Raw genomic sequence first — 24,639 nt, 5'->3', positions numbered from 1 at the left:
TATTCTCAGTATTCTGCTTCTTAGTATTATTGATACCCTTAGCATTTTGATTCTGATATGGGAATGGCAGGGGAGGTTCAGAATAGACATTAGGAAACATTTCTTTGCTGTGAGGGTGCTCAGACACTGGAGTAGTCGTCCCAGAGAGGTGGTTGATGCCCCATGCCTGTCCGTTCAAAAGACATTTGGACAATGCCTCGATAATATGCTTTAACTTTTGATTAGTGCTGAGGAGGTCAGGCAGTTGGACTCAATGAACTTTGAAGGTCCCTTCCAACTGAACTACTCTGTTCTATCCTATTTGTCTCCAAAACAAGGTACAGTAATTAAATCTATAATGAAATACCACAACTGACAGTTAGCTGTTCTGCATTTATGTGCTCAATCACAATTAATTCAGTTCTTTTAGGTTTCTAAAACCCTGTCTAGACTACAGAAACTGGAATCACTGCCTAAGGAGATTCAGCAGCACAATCTTGTGACATATTCGTGCTTCGCTTAAGAGGGAATTTCTACCAACAAATTTTACCCTTGTAATTTATAAGATTGAATTTATACCAACATAAACTTCACTTTTACATTGGTGAAGCAGATCTGCACAAGAGGAGTGTGCGTGAACCACACCAAGGTGATAGTGAACTGTCTCCAATGGGCAAGATCTGATGGGATAATATGCCTTCACTAAGCAGAATTTTGATTTATGTTTCTTGCTTGATCTTCAGACATTCCCTTTATTATAGAACAGCACTGAAAGCGTACATACACTTCAGTCAGTGCTTTCCAAACTTGAAACTAAAGTGGAAAGGTTTTAAGAGCACTGCAATTCACTTGGAACAATTTTAAAGTGTAAATTTCTATTGGCAAATGGACTCACACAAGTCATTCTTTGTTCTCACAAATTGCTATTAGATATATCAAGGACAAAGTTCTCCTGTTTATTTATTTATTTCTAGCAGTACGTGGGAAATTGGATAGTAAACTAAAAAATACCACGCTGCTTTTAAGATGAAAAATTATTGTCTATTTGAGATACGTATTTAGGAGGAAGTACAAGTAATCAGAAAGGCAACCCTCATTACAGATAATAGGAGTTGTGCACTTAACTCCCTGGGCAGACTTCTGAAAACATGCTCCTGAATTTCCCTGTGCTCTGATGGGAACTATAACAGTACAAGACCAGCTCATAACTTACTGTAGACTGAGAAATTAAGAAGTTTTGCTGCTGGAACACAGCTGACCTTAAAAGTAGGGCTCTGCAATGTAAAAGTGTAAGCTAAAACCTAAACCTACCCCCCCATGCCCCACAGAACTGATCTTTATAAAGAGAAAAATAATTTGCAAATTTCATCCGTGGCTTTTTCCTAGAGGCAATACAACAGCTCCCAGTAGGCCCTCGCTCATGTGATGTGAGTACCTCAGTGCTGTCCACAATCCTGCCATTGGCCCAGCTGCCATTTCCTACAGAAATTCTTCAAAACAACAGTTGGCTTTTAAACTTGTGATCACTCTAATCACGTGTTTCTTGGTGGAGCAGTGTGAAGACAAACCAAAGAAAGAGCCAGCCCCAGAGCTGTGAACACTTTCTGTTGCTTTTCCAACAAACACCTGCTAACTTAAGGTTTTCCAACAAGTCCTCTAGAATACAGTCTTTTACAGATTAAGGGTTTACAGTACAACTATTTTAATATCTTCCTGTTTTTGTATACACACATTACATTGCATTCATTAAGCATTCGAACTGCCGAGTCACTGAGGCATACCGAGTTAGTGTGTGCCACCTGAGTCACAGCAACAGCAAGTTTACGCTCAGGTATGCTAAATGCAAAGTGATTTGACTAGCTGAGCTTGTCCAGCACAAACACAGCGTATCACAAATACATCCAGCATATGGCCGAATGCAGAAAGGCCGAACCCCTGCAATGCTCCCTGCTCACAGGTTCCATCTCCACCCAGCCATGCTGGGAGACTGTGGGCACGCTGCTCACGTGAAGCAAGATCAAAAGCATCAAGAGAAGCTGAAGCTCTTACCTCTCCTTGGAAACTCTTCAGTAATGGAGCTACCTGTTTGCGAAGGTCCTAGAAGACAGAAGCAAAATATTTCATTAGAAAGTGTGAAAGGCTGTGTCGTCGTCAAGTTCTTCCCAACCCTGTTTTCAGATCCGAGTATAAGACTCGGCTGAATCTTATGGGAGCTCTGATTTAAGTAAATGTAAATCCAGAATTCCTTTTGAACAAGTCTGAATTTCCAGTTTGACATACACCTGTATCTGTTGCAAATAGTATTAATTAACAAAACTGAAAACTGTAGTGATGGTAGGTAAGCACGAAACGCCTTCAGCTCCTAATTCAGCTGAAACACTAATACGATTAGAAGTAAATGCCTCTATCTTCCCAAACAGCAGCTACACCTCTGAACTTATGCTGAAGACATTTCCACAAATGGAAGCCAGGCATAAAGGAAGATGACTCTGGACCATCAGTCCAGCTAAGAGTTTTGTCATTTTGTATAAAGACTATTTTATTTATTATTTTCTGATGAGTGCTATGACTTCAGTCACTGAGGAACTGGAGATAGCCATACTGAAGATGGGAGCATTATTTGTTGGTTTCTTTATAACTCAAAATTTCTTTTTCCAGAATTACAGCACACTTCACTACTGAATTCATTAAAATACTGTCCACTCAACCACCCTAATAGTTCATAGTGTAGTCTGACTTACCAACCAAGGTAAGTTAGGACAATGGTATATATCTATCTTCTATAAAATTCTCAGTGGCTCCGCTTTTAAACCAATGTAGGCCTAATTTACTTACAAATTCACAGCTGGGACTTAGAAACCCCAGATGGGGCTGGATTTCCCAGCCTTGGAGGGTTTCGAGGCCCAGCTGCTCAGGGCTGTGCCCTGCCAAGGGCCAGGTGAGAGCAGGGGCCTCCAGCCCAGCCCCGTGATGCCCCAAGAACACAACCAGGCAGTCACGAGCTGCTGATGTAGCCGTGAAACCTTCCTTGCTTCCCATAGCCCTGTAGCTACACTGAAGCTCATGCAATAGGGTCATAAAGACATCTTTGAAGTATTTTCTCTCTGTATTAAAAGTGCCGATTGAAGCCTTGGGCATTTCAGAAAAGAGGGTCAGCACAGAAAGTTGGGAAATTCTTCCAGTGCAATGACACACGTGCTTTTACGTCCTGAGTCACGCAACAGTTTGGGCATTAAACCACACACCAAAATACCCTCTTATCCCTGGGTTTAATCTGTTTTGCTGAAGGAAAAAAAAAGTCTTTTGAGTGGGTTTTGTTATTTTAATGACAGGTCACAGAGGGAGCTGGAGAATCGGGAGTTCTTCCTGAGAAATGGCTCCGGGGGCCAAATGCCAATGGAGCTATCAAAGAGAAATGATCAGCCAAATTACACTTCTTCCACGGTTCCTGCACACCGTACAGCTAATCCCCACCACGATGAGGGTAATGTCACAGCTTTATAAGCTCATTCTTCCGTACCAAACCAAACAATGCCGCTCTTCTTAGACTGAGTCCCCTAAACGTTTCCTGATCTTTTCTGTCGCCTATTTTTGGACAGACAAAGGGTAGATACTGTCCTTGTGTACCATGACCGTAGATAAATTATGCCTCTACCAGAGCAAGCTGGCAGGTTGAGCAGCTTTTCCCACTTCCTGGCTACACTGTGAGCCCAGAAGGCTTTGCACATTTTATAGCGTATTTTCCTCGTAACGTGACGATGATGACATTGAAGAAAAAAAAAAAAAAACCATCAATGGCAAAATAAATGCCTGCATTCAGGGCCAAAATCTGGCGTGCCAGGTTTTAATGCCCAGTGAAATTGTAAACTGAGACCTAAGACTTACAATCAGGACACTGGCATCCTTTTAAACTTCATAAAATCAGGGAAAATTACACCATTCAGGCAAAGCAACATTTCATGAAATAAAAAACTCAGTTCATTGGAAATCATCGGGTTTAAGGCTCCTGGCTCCTGGTATCGCCTCTGAATTTACTGACTGGTTTGGCGCCAGCCAGCAAACTGATGTCAAAGCTGAAAGCAGAAATATAGGAGACCTAATTCAACACCAGCCCCAAGCCTCGTGCTTGCACAGCTCGTAAGCGTCGAACGTTATCCCCACTGCCTAAGCACCAGAAATCACCCGAGATACTTTCACAGATGACACAGTGCTGCAGTGACATTCAGGAAAACAAACCATGGCTGGTTGTGGAGGCAGAAGATGTAAGCACTGCTCCTCTGTGTGCATGGTGAGCCCTAGCAGAGCCTGCTATCTAACCGTGTGTCTTGTGTCTGACATGCACTAACTTCTGAACGTGCAGAAATTTTTATTTCATGATCATAAACCATGTCCGGACTTTGCCTTCCTATTCACTTCTGATAACGAGCGATGTTGTTGTTCGTTGGCTATGGAGGACAGAAGAGGGAGAGAAGCAGGAAAAGGAGGGGAAATATGAGGAGCATCCCAAAGCCAAAGAAACAGCTGGCCAAGCTGATAAAAGGGGGGAAAAGCCATCAAGTACAAAATCTGATTCCCAAACATCCTTCACTTAGCAAATTCAGGATGCTAAACGCTCATCCGAGCAATCAAAACATTACTGAGCAAAATTCATGCCATAATGGCAAAACATTATGCTTGGAAACGTAGGCATAATGGGAAAACGGCTTATGCTATGGAAAACGTAGGCAGCAGCTTCTGTTGTTGGTAAAACTGTTTTAAAAACATTTCGTGACAGAGGAGAAGGCAGTTCCAAGTGATTCAGACTCGCAGGCAAGCAATCGCTTGTACAGCAGGAATCAATCCGGGGCAGTGGTGGGACACGCTGATCAGTACAGCACACGTTAACAGCACAAAATGCTTTCACAACTCGAAATCTTAGCAATAACTTGAGATCTGCTGCAGCTGAACAATGCAGAGAGAGCATCCCCTTTCCATTATCTGCCCCGAGCAGACAGGCTAAGGGAAGGAACCAGAAGGAATTTGCTCCAGTGTTTTAAATGCAACCAAACATGCCATGCAGGCAAGCGGGTAAATGGCAGGCAGTGTAACAAAGGGAAGACACCCCTTACTCACACCAGTTTTGGTTTTCTCCTTCTCCTCCCCATTCCCCCACCCCCCCGTCGAAAATGCTTTCAGGCTACTTCTGTAATTCCTTCCTTGGCTAACCAGCATCAAAACTTTCAACAGTTCACAACAAAAAGGAAGTGAAAATAAACACACAGAAGTCGGGATTACATATGCCTCAAGTCACCAGCTAAAGCTCTGCCGGTGAGATTTATTTTTGGCAGTTTGGAAAAATTCCTCATCAGACTTTGTCTCAGAAGCCTGCATTAACATCAAATAGAATTTTACCTTCTTTGCACTAAACTGAACAGAAAGAAGGACATTTGGTTTGGACCCGGGGGAATGTGCAGCGTTGGTTAGCAAGGACACCATATGATTTATTATCTGTTTAAAGTGTGGTGGCCTTTACTGCCTGGGTTTTGATCAAAACAGGAAAAGCAACCAACTCCTGCACTCGCGTACAGCTAGCAAATCACTGCGATCAAGCAGAACAGCTAAAAAGAGTACATGCAATTGAACATTAAAACAAATGACAATTTATCAGTGCAAATGCATTGAAATATTCGAGCACTCCTATAAAATCACATTATTAGCCTATTTTTCCATGCCATCTAAACGTGCTCCGTCTCTCTGTGGATGATTTATTGGGATGGAGCAGTTTTCTGAAAAAGGCTCTATCACAGCCAAACTCAATAGCTGAAGTAGAGACTATGAATTAGGATGCTGTATCATTATCTGAATCAAATCTGATAGCTGAAAGCTAATATAGCATTTTCCTCTTTACAGGAGTATAAACAACTAGTTTATATTTTGATCAAATGGCTACACAATGAAATCTGAATCCAAATAATTTTTAACTCCCTTTCCACTCACATTAAAAATAACTCTATGGAAAATAAGCCAAGAATAAATCTATGGTAAAAAGCTGGGCGACAAATGCATCTTTCTGACAAGTAAATTACATTATTTATCTATCCCTATCTTAATACACTGCGTGCAGTACAAAGGACATATCACTGGTCAGCCTACCAACACTGTATTGGTAATTCAGTTGAGGTCTGGAGCTGTACAGCAACTCCCGATCTCCGACTGCTCAATCTCATTTACTTCCAAAATGCTTATCTCTAAATGTCACAACAAGAGACCTACAACCCTGGGTTGATAAAGTGGTCCAGCGAGTTAAGCTTGACCTGTACACCTTTATCACCTGCAGAAGTATTGCACTCGTGTAATAGAAAACAAAACAAAAAAACGGGCAAATGTTCTTTCCTGTCCCTCCTGTGCCACCCTTCCTATGATTTGTTCTATATATTGTCTACTTGAGACACGCATTGGCTGGCGAATGTCACCGTGTCTGGCAGAGGAATCATAATGAGAAGCAGCCCACTTGTATCAGCATCGGTGACATCATTAGTTCAGCTGTCACTATCTATTTCTGAGCCGCCTTATCACCGGCGAGATGCTCCGGCTTTCCTGCCACCCTGCCCTTCCGCGTTCCCTCCCTCGTTAGCCCACACGTACGGAGGAACTAACGAGCGCCCCGCGCTCAGGCTGGCGAGGCTCCGCGTTCGTGTGAGAGCCTGCGGAGAGGGAAACAACCTCCAGCACCCAGAACAGAAGCGGGACGGATTTGCTGCGTGGGAAGGTATTTATTTGTTAGCTCAGTCCACACGAAAAGAAGGACGGGCACGGCCCCAAAAAGAGCTCTCAAGTCCCAGCCTGCCAGCCGGCTGGAGCCCCTCTTCCTCCGAGCAGCCTGCTGGCTCAGCTCGTACTCATTTCTGGAGACCAGGGGTGTTTATCAGGGTACCCCCACAGACAGGGCTCCCTACACTTTGTCCACACAGCAATCATCTCAGTAACGTCGCTGAGCATCGCTCTCATATAAATGGAGCTGAAAGGGGGAGAGGCAAAAAGCCGCCAAGCAGGAAGGATTTGGGAAGAACCTTGGCATCGACTTCTGAGATGTTTGGTTGTAACATACTTACAGGACAACTTGTCACTGTGAAACACAGGAATCAGCAAGTTAACTATAATTACTAGCAATCAGTTTTGCTGGTTAATTAGAGAGAGCCAACGTGTGCATAAGCTTCGCCCTGCTATGGGCAAACCAGTGCTCAAGCTGCAATCTCTCAGGGAGATGCTCACCTACCCATGGTTAAATATTTATTTCTCTGCACCCACAATTATGAAGCAATACCGAATTTATGATTTCTTCTTCTGAGATCCTGGGCACACGTTTGGAGGTGTACTAAGGGAAACACAGAAGTCGTTATCTGTAATTAGTTTCAGCAGGCTCCACTTAGCTTTGCTCTGAAAGGTATGAAACTGAAGACCCAGATAGTTGTCCAAACAGGTATTATGCAGTAGCATAGATGACTTACTTAATTCCTAAAATATAAGGCAAATTAAATCATATGAGCAAACAATTTATTGCTCAATTTACACTATGATTTAATGAGATATAAAACCTCTTATTGCTTAAGGCTGCTGAAGTATTTACTTGAAATCTGATCGTTAAAGAATGAATCACGATGTTATCAATTTTCTATGACTTTTCAGTTATTTTAATATACTAACATGCCAGTATTTTCCCTGTACAAAAAAAATTATTTCAAGTTACATTTATAGATGTGTTTCAACCGAGCACAGCGATAAATAAAAAATCCTGATTTACAGTAGCCAAATGTACACCACAGTATTCTGAAATATTTTAGCTCACAGATCTTGTGCAAATTCCATTAGCTTTAATTATTTATTAGCAGTAGATTTAGATTACTGTTCTTGACCTATTTTTCAGTGTATGGACCCACCCAGCAAGAAGTGAAAAAATATTCCATTTGCAAAAGGCTGATTTAGTGAGAGCAGGCTTCTAGCTGAAAGTAGAAAATTAAGCAAAAACACACGCATTGTAATTCAGGGGGAGAAGCTCGCACTTCAGAAAGGTTACGAAGCAGGGCATAACCAGTCTACAGAATTAAAACTAAAAGAGACTCCCTAAAAAGAGAGAGAATTTTTGCTATTTAACCACCTCAGACCTCTGCCACATGACAATCCCCGAAAGAAGCGAGCCTCGACAGCTGCCATACAGAGAAGTCTCAGACTATTTGTGGAAATACCCTCATTCCCACCAAACTCTGCAGGCCACATGGGCCCTAATAACCCAAGGCGAGCAAGCGTTTTGGGGCTGCTCCTGCGGTCCCTTTTGCTGGCGAGGAGTCAAAGCCTGCTCTTCCCAGGCACGAGAAAAATGAAGCATCTGTGAAGGTGTCTACTCGCCGCGCTTCCTCTGGTCTGGGACTGGCACGGTGCTTTCAATGGCACTACTCACTTGAGCAAATCTTAATGGAATCTTCTTATGGCTTCTTCCAAGCTAAAATAAACATAAAGCTAACAAGTTTACTCTGTGCCTATGCAGCAACGTATAAACAGACTGGTTACCTTCACAACTGTTTAAAGAATCAACTGTGCAAAAGAAGAGCTGTTGCACCCGTATATATGTGTCTATGTATATATATACACACCACATATGCTATATATAATGTAAAAAAGATTTTTTAGACTAACTTTACAAACGAATGTAGAGAACTATGCATTTCAGAATCATGTTGAAACCTTGCCGTCATTTATAAACCAGTAAGTTAACATTGGCTAGAAAAGACATTGAACAGAAACAATTCAGAACTTAAAAACTGGAGTTGCTAGGAAACAAAAAAAAAATCATTCAAACAAAAAAGATTGAGGTAGAAGAGCTCTGGAAAGAGCTAATTCTAAGCAAATGAAAGCCTGATCGCTAAAATTCTGGTGGAGAAAAAAATGGATAGCTTATTTCATAGGTCACCAATAAGTGCAGAAAATCCACCACCATTTTTAACAAACTTACAAAGTCAGAAACCTGCATATTGGCTAATAGCCCTGGGAGGATTTTCCTCCTGCTAACAGTCTGTCCTGCTTTCTTGTTAAGCCCCATAGTCCCTGCTGACGGTTGCAGGCGATACCAAACATACCCTGCCAGACCCTTGTCATGGGAATAACCGCGTGTCCCTACCATCTCAGGTCAGCAGAACTACTTATTGTGCGTAATGAAACACAATTTGATTAGCCAAATAAATATTTCAGAATCTTTGAAGCGCGCTGCTCCTGCCAGCAGGATAACCACGTGCCAGCGAAACCCAGAAGCCTCCGTTCTTAGGGCTCAGGCCAGTATCTCTGCCTATGCAGAAGGTAATTACTTGGTTCCGAGCTTTGCTAAGTGCCTGCAGATTATTATTTTTTTTAGCTGTCTACGCCTGGCTAATAAAACCACAAGCCAACTGACTACTTTGTGTGCATCCCCATAAGCAGCCTCACCTGCGTTTGCCCAATCTTAATCACAACCACTCTGTCCCTCCAAACCTACACATCATTCCACAAGCTCTCTTCCTTTGCAGCTGAGGCTTCCTGTAAAAAACATCCTTAACGCTCCTCCCAGAGCACATCCTGCATTAAATCCTTCTCCATCCACTCCAGCAGTCTCATTTCCACTTTGAAAGTCTATAGCCAAAGAGTTCACAATGCTGCCCTGATTATTCAGAATTACAGCCTGCAGAACAGAGGTTTCTCTTCAGTGTAAAATGGGGAACTTCTGAAAAAAGGTAATTATTATGAGTCTTAAAAAATTAACGTGTCTAATGAGAAGCTAATGACATGGGCCATGAGTCTGCAGAAAAGGCATCTAAGTACTGTGGTCCAATTAACAACACCAGTTCAAACACGGACTAATGCTTCACATGGTGGATGTAAAAAGGCGAATATTTAATGCGAAACCATAATTGCACCTGCAATTTTCCATATTCCCTCCACCACAAGCAGAGCTGTATCTGAATCCTTGTGCACCCTACCTGAGCGCTCAGTCGTGCCTGCTGGCAGAAGAAACCAGAGACCTGGGTGCTGCATGGCAGCGCTGCGCTCACCAGCCTGGGGTTTCTCCTTGGTCTCACGTAGAAGAAAGGCAGGGCTATTGAGAAACCAGGCATTTCAACACGCATTTTCTATTTAGGGAAAGTGAGGATACTAAAAAAACGTTCCATGTTTTAAAGCCTGCTCAGGTAGATTGGAAAGATTTCCAAAATACAAGTATCTTGCTTTATAGTCGGGTTAAGTTTGAAAGAAGAGTAATTCTGTGCTAAATATTAAAATATGGAATCAGATTTTATCCTTACAGATCCTTACCCACTACACGTGAACTAGGGGGCAGGCTATGGGGCATCAGATATCGCAAAACCTTTTTCTCTGCTTATCTTTCAAATACATGTTAAAAACCTAGCTGCGCACAGAGCACGTTATTAATCGTACTCTGACATACCTGCGTGTAAGAACACAGGTGTATTTACTGATTTATATCATTACAGTCAGCCTTCTTCTATGATTCCAATGCAAGACAATCCAATACTAAGCAATCCCCTAATAATCTGTTTATAAGATTTGCTTGCTGAATCTTGATTCTGATCATTTTATTCAACAGCCAGTTGCTCCTATAGAAAACAAGTTGTTTCATGAGGGTCTGAGTGAAAAGCCAGCTGTCCTGCGAATCCACGTCCTACATTTGCTAAAACTCCCGCAAACATCATCCTCACTGTCTTTGTGACCTCTTCTACATAGGGAGCCACTGGCCAGTTGCCTGCTGCTGCTGCTCACAGGCCACCATGCCTTCAGCAGGCAGCACTTTCAAAAACAGGTGAAGTTATAACTTCAGAGCCCCACAAAGATGAGAAATTCAAAGAAAAGAAAAAAAATGACAACCTCAAAAGCACTGTATATGGGCCCGAAGGATTTATTACGTCTAATTTAGCATATTTGGTACAAACACCTCAAAATTAATATAACTGTCATCCTCCTGACCTAAATCAGAAAAAAAAAAGCACAGATCTTTTCATGTTGCTCCCATAAACGAAGCAATTCAGAGAAAACAAACTTTTGCTACCAGTATGCTTCTCAGCAAAATTCCTGCTGAAACACACTCTGCCTATAATGCCTATGCTTCGGTAGTGCACAGTAGATATAAATGAATCATCAGGATGGGAGAAAGTAAAATCTCACTACAGGCTTATTCAGTATGTTTACTGCCTGTTAGCTGAACTTAAGAAATAAAATAAAAAATAAAAACAAAACAAAACACATAAAGCAGTTTGGAACAACAGCATCTCCTCACAACTGTTATATATAGTCTCAGCTGGGACCAATTCCCAAATTCATATGCTGAACTGTGAACCGTTCCAGTATATTGGGGGGATAAAAAGACCAGAAAGAAAATTAAAAAAACAGGAGAAGAGACAGAAAGACAGAGCAAGCTCAGTCTGCCATTCCTGTGCACTTTTTTCCATCACTGAAGGCATGCAAGCCTAGTGCTGAATCACAATGAACTCAATAGCAGATTAAAATGAGACATACTTGTGTAATAATAAATCAACAGAATTAATACAAGCTTATCTTCTACTAACTTAGAAGGGGGAGGTGACAAATTGCACTTAAGGAAAAATAGTTTCACTGTTGCTAGCATAAGCTGAGCGTCTATAGGAGACTGCTAAATTTAGAAAGACAGCTTTTGATGATAGCAACGGAAATTAATTCAAGTTTTTTTTTGTGTGGCTTTTTTTTTTCTTTCCTCAAGAGCTCTAGAATGTTACTCATCTTCTTGAACCTCTTACCAAAAGTAGACTTCATAATGCACTATCCTCCCTGCCTACTCCCTCCTACTCTTCCCCCTTAAAAAGGCAGAATTGCTCCTTTGGGCTACAGCAATTTAGGAACTTAATGCAGTTTAACAAATTCCCTATCTCTTGGCTGGAGCTGTTTGGCTCTGACAGATGAATCAGAGAAGTCCATAAACGTCTGGAGGATTTGTGCAGACTTTTTCTTGTATGACTATATATGGCAACTGCAGATCGAGTTATCTACAATCATTTTAACCTAAGCTTCAAACTTTTTACCTTATTCCTATCCTAGTGGCAAACTTCCTTGATCTGTAATACTGCTAAATTAGACAAACTGTCAAATACTTTTCTCAAAAGCATTTTCCCACTCTTTACAAGACTGTAAAAACAAAGTACAAAAATACTGGAATTAAGATACACTTCAGTAAAACTTAACTTTGTTAACAACTTGTGCTTCTCAGAAATACATCTATATACATGAGTGAACCAGAATGAGATGCTGTGAAGTTCACATTTTCATTTACACTGCTACTACTGAAGCCATGCACCTCACCAGACAGCAGATGTCTTCCATTAAAGCTTACCTGAAATATCAATTACCACCAAGTGTCACGAGAAGTCTAGCACAAACTGGCAAATGAAGTGAAATCTGCACTCAAAAAAAACGTAGGGGAGGTCAAAACTGACTGACTGATGTACACAGGGACTTACAAAGGAATTCCAACAATTCTTGCAACAATCCTTAAATCCAGAAAAATATTGTATTTTAACTACTTGCAATGACCATCTTTTATACATATGTTAATTTTATACAAAGGTTAAACTTGTAAGTAGAAAATAATAGTATGTGATAAAGTACTGAAACCTTCATTTAGCTGGATCCAGAAGTTGCTCTGTGCATTCTAAACAAAAGATACAACAAGTTCAAATGCCTTTAAGGTAAATATTCCTAACACGCCTCAAAAGGGCCGTTAAGTGCCACTGAGGGCTCAAAATTGCTAAGACTATAGTTCCTTAAGCCAAGGAGCAAAACCTGAGTATACTGGCTGAAAGACTGGGAGTAAATATTAAGTTTTGTATGCAGGATGGAATAATATGAGAGTATGACAGACAGAGGAGACGGTATCATCTCGACAAGCTCAAGTGAGAAGCCATGTGAAGAAACATGTATTTAGAAACTGCTTTATTAAACAATTTCCTTTGAAGTGTTATACAGAAAAATATACACATGCACAAAAAATACACAGTGAAAAAAAGTGAATGACAACCTTCCAAAAAGCAAACCAATAGATAACACTGTCAAAGTGCAACATCAGAGAGCCGAATGAGAAACAGAACAACAATCTCTGACTGTTTTGGGGACCTGTTCATACCAACACAGAACTGGTAATCACAGCCCTGGGCTCTCCCAGGAAAAGCATAACAAAATAATATCATAAATGACAGTTTAGCTTATAGGCACAACTGTATTTACTGTAGCCTTGCTTCAATTTCTTTATATATAGAGAGAGGAATATATATATATATATATATATATACACACACATACACACCCACATACCTCCATACATATATATACACACACACATATATATAAACCATCTTTTATTTATAAGATTGCAGAGCATCTAAATCCAAAACATGTTTCCCAGGGAAAGATCTTGGCCTCAGTTCGAAAACTACATCCTTCTCTCTCAGAGATTCAGGACGGTATTATTGTTTTATTTTACAATGCCTAGTATTCTGCAGAGTCCCTGACACTCACCTTCAGAGTCACAGGAACACAAAGAAAAGTAACTTTAAACACTTTGGGGTTTTGGTGGTGTCCATAGGCCCAGTGACACCACCTGACTGAAGGCTGTTCACTGGGCTTCCACAGGAAGTTGAAACATTTCTGCTGAGCTGTTCAACTCCATGATATTCATGTTGCATATTTTCAGTATCTTACTCATTTTGCTGCAAGTTCTGAACTTCTACCTCTCCTCTGTCTGGCATACAGCTGCCTGAAAGAACATCAGTAAGGAACAGTCCTGATACGTAGCCCTGCCGCTTCTGAATGCCACAGGGGCTCACTTTTAAATGTCATTTAAAGCCAAGAATCACAACCAGCCTCTTCCTGTGCAAAAGCACACACCGGTTAATTGTCCTAATGACCATGAGCTGCTCTGAAACCTCAGGGCAGGACAACGGGGGCACAGCCCCATCACCAGGAGCTGGGGACGGCCTGGTCACCATGAGCTGCAGGCCCAAAACCCCACGCAGCCATGTCACAACCTTTAAAACACAGAGACAAGGGGAGTTAGAGGAAAAGAGGAGATTTTATCTTGCCCAGCTGCTTATTAATAACATTTAAAATACCAGCTTTGAACTTCATGGTATCTTTTTCTTCAGCTAAGGCGGGACTAACGCTGCAGACTGTCCTCAGACCACAAAAAGCCAAATGGGACAAGCGACATCGAGGACTGTCTTTCTCTCCCCTTTGTTTGTTTTACCTGAATCAATAGTCATTCAGCAGCTCATTTGACTTTACAACTTCTACTTAGTGAATCCTGATTGTCCGTGCTTATAAAAAGACATAATAGTTCATTTTTAATATGGATTTTGAATTTTCACCTTATTAAGTCTTCAGAAAAATGCACGTTTAAATCTGTTTTCCTTCATTCGATAAAAAAGACTTCCAGCAACCTAATACAGCTGCATATTTGCAGGTCTAAATGCTATAAAACAGACTGACACCAGATAACCCACACAAGGGGCTAGGGAGATTATGCCTTATGTAAGCCATTCATATATGAGAAGACAGAAAAGTTAAATGGACTCCACAGTAAGTTCCAACACATGGAAGTTTGTTTTTAAGAAGGCAGTGGGAACTGCTGCTCTGAAGCTCAACACTACTGCTGAAGAAGCTGATGTGAAAATGTCTTAAAAGTAGCCAGAGTCCCACAGACTTGGAGGCAGGCCCAGTACCAAGCTCTCCTTTGTCTAACAGTCACCTGCACGGTGAAAACTTCAGTGACTTGGGCTATAATACGGGGACTAAAGAGGCAATCCTGACTCTACAGCCCTTTTGCCGGGCAGTGACCAGTACAAGAATTGGGCTCTGAAAACATTCACATAAATCAAAATGACCGTTCTGTTTTTTTTTTTTTAGTGAGCACGCAGCTGTAACGCTTAACTGCCCGCAAAGTCCCCATGTCATCCTTGGTAATTACCTCACCTCACTTAAGGAGCTTGGTAAATAAAAAGCTTATAGTATGCCCTGCTCTCTCACATCCTTTATAACATACACATATAAAACATCTTCGCCTCATCACATGTAAGTTAGATGGCTAGAAGCAGTCAACTAACTTTCTAATTAGAAAGCCGTACTATTTTATTCCAATGCCATTAAAATGAGGAAATTTCATCACTCTGGATGTAATTGCAAGTTGAAATAGTGATTCCCATATGGGAAAAGAAACAAACATCTTTACACTGTTGTAACTGCATTCATATTCTTGTGTATAGTGAGCTGGTAAACAACCCCAAAGCCACATCCCCTCCCACCACTAACCGACATTTCTTTCTATACAACTTTAGAATGTAAACCAGCCTCAGGCTTTTGTGCTTTTGAAAGACAGATTGCCTCTTCCACCCAGCCAGGCCTGCTCAGCCCTCCCCAGGAGCCCCCTAAGCACAGCCCACCTCCAGCAGCTTTTTGGGGTGAAATGACCCCCCTCAGTGGCAGTGATGGAGCTCGTGCAGAGTCCTCCAGATCTGAGGACTGAGATAATTCACTTGTACAAGGGATTCATCAAAGCAAACAACAGTGTCCAACATGCTGTTTTTGATGCTGCTCTTGAAGTTATAATTATAAAAGCCAGGAAATATTTCATTGCTATTATCAGATAATGGAAGCATAAACAACTGTTAGCTCCTATTGGAAGACAAAAAGATTTAATTCAGCTATATTCCATGTGCTTTTTAATAGTACAGAACTTAGGGAAGGACAGCAGCGATTTCTCTTCCATTTTTCTGCTCAATACTTTTGACAGCTCGAACTGACACTCCTGAGTGTTACCCATTAAAAACCAGCACACTGAAGTATGTAATATGTTCATAAAACATAAATATTTACCAGATCATCATACAGAAATATTTAATCATCTTGTCTATAACTGGGTGAAACACAAAGAATTATGCTGCAACAGAAATAAAAAATTGCTCATTTCCATATAAACCGGAGTATTCAAGTATAAATCATACTGCTCCCATTAACTAATCAGAAGAATTTCAGCTGATGGAAGTAGGAAGCTAAACTTATTAAAACCTTTTTCTGAACTATCAGACTGTTAACTAATAGCTATTTTACTCCTTATCAGCTGCACAAACAACAATGGATTTTAAATCAACTAAACGACCTGTGAACTTCTCCTAAATGAGGGGCATATAATTTAAGTCAGCCAAGAAAGTTTCACAGGAGTCAAGAGGGCTTTTCACAAGGGGCACATGTGGAGAGAGTTAAAGCTTCAAACCACTGTTTTTTTTTCCCCCTACTCAAGTGTCAGCTGTGATAAGCCAAAATTAACAACCCTACCCTGTGCCACTTCAAATGAAAGGAAAAAAAATTCTTCTTGCTATTCTAGGTATTTTAAGTTGCATATGAGCATGGTATCTAAATATAGACACCAACAACAAGAGACAGCATTGTCCCTTTGGGCACATTGAATATTATCTCAGAATTCCCATCTTCCTGGGCTGAACCTCAGTTTTACTTTTCTTTTTGTTATTTTTCTTCCTTACCAAAGAGTGTATTAACCCCTGTTTAGTTTTAGGTGGATTGATTTAATAGGAAATTAATTTATAAAAGAAAAAAGGGACAGCCTAATTCCACAAAAGCACAAGAAAGATTTCCAGTAATTTTCCTAGCTCTGTGGTGTTGTCCTGTGAGCAGAGAGCAGATGCCTTCTGTTTTGTGAACGCTCCATGAAGCCATTTCTAAAGTGAGGAAGTGAACAATATGATGTTTCTACAGCTTATTGAAAGAGAAAGCTGAGTTAATATTATTAAACGTAAAAGTGTCTTTTTTGCTAGGAAGCAGTTTCATTTTCATATTTCAATCAGAAATCTAAGAAATAAAACTAAGAATTACTATTTTCCAAACACTTCCTGAGGGCACAACCACTTTATCTGTAATCCAGCAGACTGCTATGAGCCTTTAATATTGAACACAACCAGACCTGGTTGACATGGTTGCAACTGACTTCTGAAGTATTTAAATACCTTTGAGTGAAGAGTACGCTTTCGCTTAATGTACCTAATGCACTTAGAACATTGACAACACTCCATTTTGAAGCCGGCTTCTATACAAAGTTAAATTTTTAAAGGCATCTATAAATTATCAATGACATCTGTTCTGAAAAATGCCAATTCCTATCTGTAGGTTGGCAGAATCTTTCTATTTTGTGTAACATCCTCTTCATATTCAAGCAATGTTAAAGCCCTATTGACATACGGTTTTCAAGTGATGTGTTTCTATTCTAGGATTTCATTATTTAGACAAGTCCCATTCTAATGTACTGACAACATTAAGTAAACACAACTATTTCTGGTGCTCTTCTAATCCCATGGCTGTAACTACTAATGATGAAATTGTTAGATAAGGCATAGGCCCAGGTACCCCATAAATACCATGGGGTACAGCACTCCTTCCAAATCATATGGACTGACAGCAGATGAGGAAAGGGGTTGGCATCAATTGGGGACAGCATCTTGCACAAGCCACTTCAGCTTATGATCCATGAAGTGCAGTGCCACTCGGCATCACTAATGCTTGCAACTCAGATGACTGTTTATTGTGACAACACACAAACACAGACTTGTAACCACATTCACATTCCATCAGCCAAAATCTGATTTGGGTTATTCTGTTCTGTTTATCTAATTTTACCATATAGTCACAATTTAACATGTCATTCTTTAATTACTTCAGCTGATGTGGCTTTTTGAAATGCAGTTAGGATTGCTTTTTATGCCCTTATCTATGTTACAGAATGGAAGGTGAAAATAATTTTCAAATGTCCACAGTAATCCTCCAAGCCCTGCACAGTACACACTACCTTCACTTTTTGAAAGATTCTACATAGATTACAAACATCTCATCTTTGTTTTCAAATCTAATACATGGGGCTTTTTTCTTTTTTTTTTTTTTTTTTTGCCTCTTTTCATTTTCTAACCAGTAAGCTGAGGAGCTTACATCTATAGAGGCATCCTCTAAATTCAAGGCGAGGTTTCAAGAAAAGTTCAATCTTGAAATAACCACTGCAACGAGTGCTCTAGCTCTGTATGAACACATCATGTACTGTCACCGGGCCATCTTACCCCATTTGTCATACAGCAGCAAAACAGACACTGCCCGCCTCAGACTCTGTAATTGTGAAGCACTGACGACTGGATGCTGAAATCCTGCTTTCTGGTCATGGCAAACATAAATCAAAGAAAAAAATCTGGTCTATTAAATCTATTTGCTCTGGGAGAACAAGGATTTATCATCTTCTAAAACAAGTGGTCAATAAGATTCAGAAGTGCTTAGTGCAGATCTTGATGAATCGGGATGCCACAGGTGACACTGTAATTGTATTTGAAAGGAATCCACAAACAGAAAGGTGAACGCTGTATTTATTTCAGCACATCGACAAACTGTGGATTAAGTGCATCACAAACACAGTAGGATTTTCCTTCTGCATCCCCTCAGGGAGGATCCTTAACAGATTGTCCCACGAAACGAAAGCAGTAAGACAGCAGATAGGGCTGCTTTAACAAGTAAATCTAAAACGGGCATTTCTTACATGGCCGTCACAAGCAGTCGTTTGTCAACACCGCACGAACCTTGAGCGAATGAAAAAAAAATACGTTGTGATAAAAAACACTACAGCACGAGTGCGGCTTCTGAAGGGCAGGGTGCAGAAGCTGGAAAAGGCAGCTCCTCTCCGGAGCTGCTTCGGAGGAAGAGGAAGGGCGAGCAGCAGCGCTGCAAGACGGGGCAGTGGTTGGCTGGGTGAAGCCAGGGGGGAGCGCGGGGAGCCCTGAGCATGGGAACACCGGGCACTGCGGCGAGTCAGCAGCGGCAGGGCAAGGCCTGCTGCTCAACTCCCACGATGGTTCTCACTGGAAAAGGGACCGTGGTTTCGCGCTCGGGACAAGAATTTGGTCCCAAAGGAAAGAAAGGAGGCTTAAATAGCACAAATGTGCAATGCATATGGAAATTGATAGAGTTATATGGTACTGACAACTTCGTGAATATTAAATTAACTAAAAAAATCCTCTTGTTTCCTTCATTATTGAACAGAACAATCTGATTCTGCTGCTTTACATGTTTGAATTTTGTTCCAACATCTTAAAACATTGCGTGGAATCAACATCCTTCCACAACACAACAGCCAGTCCTAGTGCAGTACATGAAATACTTCCAAAATGATTAAAAAAAAAAGTCTATCTTCCATAGCTTTCAGCCAGCCAGAATCTAAACTTGGATGGTGAATCTGCATCTGGTTTCACTTTTCAATAAAAAAAAACCAAAAATCTCAGGCATCATTATCTATGAGGTCCAGCACAAAGGCTTTCAAATGTACTTTAAGAAGTAATTAAATGCTTATTTAAAACTGAACTGACCGAAAATACTAAACTGAAACAGAACTGATTAACTTCCAACATTTTGTGCCTGATTATCTTTCTGAAGAATGAGCTTTTGGCACTCTGGACGTTTGTGCTGGAGGATCAATTTCCTGTTCACATCAAGGCTGCTAAGGAAATCTTCCACACATTCGATTCAACTTACATTTCCAGGGTCTGTTTAGCCTTGGACACAGAACTAGACAAAGATAATGCTTTTGACTGGGTAAGATAATGTTTTGAATGTGGGGGCTAAACTCTATCAGCTTTGCCATTAGGCTGCAGGCAGGAGCTCAGCGATGCTCCAGGCCATCTGGCCAAGCCTAGCCCGAGGGGCTTCGAACAGAAACTCCTCATACGAGTTCCCCAACTCCACGTTTTGGTTTAAACTTCATTCACACAGCAACACACGTTTGTGATATACACTCCCCTTCTGCATTTGATACGGCTAAGGAGGGAAATGAGATTCATAAGCTATAGCCTTCATTCCGTTCCAAAATATTATCCTAGTAGCTAAAAAAAGACATATTTGCTCCTACTATTGTTCCTTTTGACAGTTCCTTATTGCAGCCAGCCTTGGCAGTTCAGAATTCAGAAGTCATCTTTATATATTGTTTATTTCTGTGCTTCCTCCACTCAAACATATAAAGCACATTCCTAAATTTTACGTATTTCTATTAGGGGAACACAAAGAAAAACCCAGACAAGACTCAAGCTCCCTCTGTGCTGGCCTCTGCCCCAGTGAGGACACAGCCCTGTGTCAGACAGGATACGGGAGAACAGACAAATGCAGACTGAGGAAGAGGTACTAACCCGAATAGCAGTCAAACAGAAAATAGGGAGAGTCTGCGGCTCAGAGAGCCAGGAGACATTTTTACGCAGCATACTTCCCTGGGAACATCACAGGATAAAAAAAAATGAGTCTGCTGTTTTCACTTCAATATATATCCAATTTCAGTCTGTGACAGAAGCAGCACAACCAGAATTAAAAGCATTCCTAACAGAGGCTGTTGCTCTTTTATTGCAATTGTTCCAAGTCACATTAGTATAAATTTGTGAGTGTTTTAACATATTTTCATTTGAGCTTAATTAATTTTCATAGGAGTTTAAGCTTAATTAATTTTCATAGAACTTTGACAATTTTCTCATTTGTTGTTGAAATCACAACACGAGTTTTCCATATGCAAGGCAAATATAATAATATCAGCTCACAAAGTCATTTTTGGACTTGTTTTTGTATTTCACAACCAAAAATACTTCCACTGTAAACTGTTAACTGAAGCTCTGACAAGTTTTATTATAAATATTCCTAGCTTTAAAGAGAAATTTGAATAAATTCACTTAGTGTATGTTCAAGACACAGTTTAGGTCTGACAGCTTCAGATTATGCCTCATTTATATGGAGCAGTGATCAAACTCGTTAATATGTGAAAGAACTAAAGGAGCAGAGGATTGTGAATCAAATAGCATGAGCGAAGTTGTCTAGTAACATGAATAGCTTATGAGGATTTACGTAAGGTGATAGTTTTCATGGTCCCTTGTGCCAAGGTTGCTGGAAGAGACGAAGAAGCAGCAAGGAGCTGCGAGCAGCACCGCGAGCAGGCAGCGAGGCGCGGGGCCGGCACCGGCACCCAGCCCACCACGCACCCCCTGCGCTGCACTAAATCGACGAGGAAGCGTTTAATCTGCCCCTAATTCAGCCCATATGTTAAAAGCGATAGGGCCCTTCCAACTCAGTCAAGGTGAGCGATTTGACAGGGCAGGTAAGCTGGTTCAAAACTTTCTTCCGTCTGGCTTCCGTGCTGCCAAAGACTGTTTGCAGTGCGAGTGCAATGGCTCAATAATTTAACAAGCCTTCTTGCAGCGGAAAATCAAATCTCGCTGTGAAGCAGTCTCCTTAAGATTCATTTAATCTTCTGATAACACAAGCTGTGCACACACAATCACGGAAGATGATAATCTGCTGTATGTAACACTAAGTCTACTATTATTCCATTTATTAAAAAGGGCTATAATAATATTTTGTGCACACATGTACTAAAAAAGACAAGTGGATTAAGAGATGGAAATGCAGTGCACTTTTTTCTTACAATGTATGGCTGCCTAACAGCTCCAGTTTATTAGGTACTACTGTGGGGCTGGGTATGGTTTGCTCAGCATCCCCACACAGAAGCCCTGCAAGCAGCAGCTTCCTCAGCAAGAGCCGGAGACCCCTGCACCTCTGACCTCTGGGGCAAGGATAACCTGCAAATCCAAGACATGTTCACTTGTTACTAGTTGGGCTTTTTCCTAAGTAAATAAATCATCACCAGATGTAACTATTTGGAAGAAAGGGAATGCTGATTTATTTGGCATAAACACTTATGCTTCTAAATAAAAATAACCAGTTACTCACGTCCAAGACATGCCACAACTGACTTATCAAAGTGACAAAATTTTATCTTTAAGAGATATTGAACGGTTTTGAGGCCAAAGACAGAGGATTAAGAAATCCCTCATCAATACTCTCCGTTCAGACAATTCTTAAGCTCCGATATGCCCATCACTGCTCGAGTCACAAGCAAGCACTAGCTCGAAACGATCCTGCCCATCCAGAGAGTTACAGCCCGACTATACGAAGCAAAAAAAGCAAACATCACAAGGAACGTTGTATTTCTGCTCAAAACTTGCCATTCATGTGCAATGCTCGGGGCAGCTGCCACTGGGAACACGCAGCTCGTGCCCAAACAGCGCCGCAGAGCACGCAGCGCTTCCGGCACTGAGGGGTGTGTGGGGCACGGGGTGCGTGTGCTATCAGGGTGACCCGCGCCTGCGCACTCAGGCCTTGCCCGGGATTTCCTGTTCAGACCAGGGCACCAGACAGTCAGAGATCCTGGGCAGAGAGCCAGAGCTCTCCCATTCTGCTTGGACAACATTTCCAGGCCAGAAGGAGAAGGAAAAAAAAAAAAAAAAAAAAAGAGAATTAACAAAAGGAGGGGGGGCGGGACGACAACCCTGTTGGAGAAATTCAGGCTAATTTAGCCCTTTATGCTACTAAAAATACCATTTTAACTTTTTTCATGCAATTTATATGAATTTCAAGGAAACAACCCAGACCATTTAAATTAAATTAAATTAAATTAAAGACCACACGCATAGACGTGCTGGTTACTTCTGATCTTTTTGTAGGTACAGATCTCCTGATCTTCCCTGAATCTTCTGTCCCATTCTCCTCTCTCCCAGAACTTAAACCTAGCAGCATCAGGACAAAATATCTCAGGGTAAGAGCTAGTAAGTAAAGTGTATGGACATCCCTCAGCACAGAATTCAAAACACTACAGCCTCTTGCTCACCTGTGGGCGGATCCCCCTTCTGCAGCTGTAAAAATAGAAAACTTCACCTAGCCAATCTTTCATATTAGAAGATCAATGGCAATCGTGCCCTGTGTTTTTTTAATCAGGCAATAACTGGAAGCTATGAACAAAAGATCTCTTTTAAATATTTTGATTGCAACCTTCTCATTACAGAAGCTTGAAAAAGCTGGTCCCAGCAAGTTTCATATTGCGCTCTCTTAAATTATAACCAACACTCTGGATACTTTAGATAGGATTTCTCTTGAATTTTCCTGGTTAAGCTCTGTGATGCAAACTGCTAGAAACTGGTTCTAGGTAACTTATTAAACAGCACAGTTGATAGATGTAAAATAGCTTTCCCAGCCATCTTAACCTTTTCCGACCTTTGCTGTCCTTGTCAATGGCCGCATTCAGTTCCAGCCTTCGAGTCCTGGGGTTCTTAGTGCTTTATCTGTTAGCAACAGCGCAGAGCCAGACAAATTGCAGTAATGTGCCATTTCCTGACATTAAGCCAAAAGGGGAAAACAGTAAAGGCAGGATTCCTGATGCATTTCTTCACTACTTTGAATACAAGCCACCAGCAGAATAACCAGAAAAATTACGGTAAGTAACATTTAGTTAACTAAGTCTGATTATTAACACAGCATTTCATTCCAGCAACTGCAATTGCTTTATAAAAATGGTAGTTTGTGGTTGGTTTACAATCAAGGTATGACAAATAGCCATGCTCGGGTCCAAATCTTGTAGGAAATATAAAAGTCTGAGGATGCTGACATTCACAAAGTAGTGATCTCAGCCTGAGGAGCAGGAAAGGATCTGGAAAGTAGTTTCATCAATTCTTAGAACAAGAGATCTTTGAAAACTGGTACTGAAGTGGCCAGGCTGTTGGACTTGATGAACTTTGTATGTCCCTTCCAAGTGAACTCAATTCCATTCTAAAATTATCATATGATCTGTGCAATTCACCTTTGAACAATTAACGCCTTACTGAAAAGCTGCTGTTTTCAAGTTGAAATGTGCACGTTTTAAATGCCTGTTGACACTGTGACTTATCAGGGACGTGTCTGTGGAGCCAGATGCCCCCAGCAGTGGGGCTGTGCTGGGGCCCAGCATGGCGGCACACACAGGCCTCACGGGGCACTGGCCTGCTTGCTGCCACGCTGCTTCCTTTCCCCTTCTGCTTTAAAGTGAAGTCTTACATGCAATATTTGGATTGGGTCGCTTTACATTTTAGGAGAGAACATTTAAAAAATGGTAATTACTAACCATTTCCCTAGGTAATTAGCTTATAAAAAGCGCATTTTTACCGTGGATTGCCAAACTTTCCACTAATCATCTCGCACTACTTCCCCACAGTAACAATCATTGAGGAGCAGTTTAAAAATGCATAAACAAGAGCATTTAGGGCTCATTTACTTCAGACCACGTGTCAATAAACCTCAGGAGAGGCGAACTGGAAGCGCAGCACACTGTCCTCAGACACAAGAGCCACCACAGAGCCGCCACAGGCTGGGACTCAAGTTGCCTGTTTAACTTCAAGCTTCTTTGTTCATTTGCCACCTATACCACTATTTTTCCCCAAAGTCCACCTCCAACAGCACTGTAACAAGCGGGACCAGCCTGCCAGAGCACACCACAACGCCAGCAGCTCGGCATGTGTGCCCGATGGACGAACAGCCAGCAACCTGCGTATTTATACCGCCACGTCATTCAGGCTGAGCTTCAATAGAGACGTTTCAGCAGCAGCTTTTGTATCGCTCTCACACCTGAAAAAATAGCTCGTGTTTCCTACGGCATCGACTTTGTCTCGCACGGAGCCAGGAAGGCGGTTTGTGACGGCGCGCTCTCGCGCTTGCTGCCACACTCCGACGCAGGGGCTGCGC

The 24,639-nt window shown here is 41.4% G+C and overlaps 1 protein-coding gene across 5 annotated transcripts in view; it reads right to left on the bottom strand.

The window, feature by feature from the left end:
* Window positions 1-24,639, bottom strand: part of CUX1 (cut like homeobox 1) — a 268,484-nt gene that overhangs the window by 160,044 nt on the left and 83,801 nt on the right. For all 5 annotated transcript variants that reach the window (XM_032200836.1, XM_032200831.1, XM_032200835.1 and 2 more), the window contains exon 3: window positions 2,029-2,076. In XM_032200836.1, the coding sequence (XP_032056727.1) occupies window positions 2,029-2,076 (48 nt within the window). The remainder of the gene's footprint in view (window positions 1-2,028; window positions 2,077-24,639) is intronic.

The sequence above is a fragment of the Aythya fuligula genome, chromosome 20 (genome assembly GCF_009819795.1).
Source record: "Aythya fuligula isolate bAytFul2 chromosome 20, bAytFul2.pri, whole genome shotgun sequence".
Classification (NCBI taxonomy): Eukaryota; Metazoa; Chordata; class Aves; order Anseriformes; family Anatidae; genus Aythya; species Aythya fuligula.
This window is presented reverse-complemented; position numbering and strand designations above follow the sequence as displayed.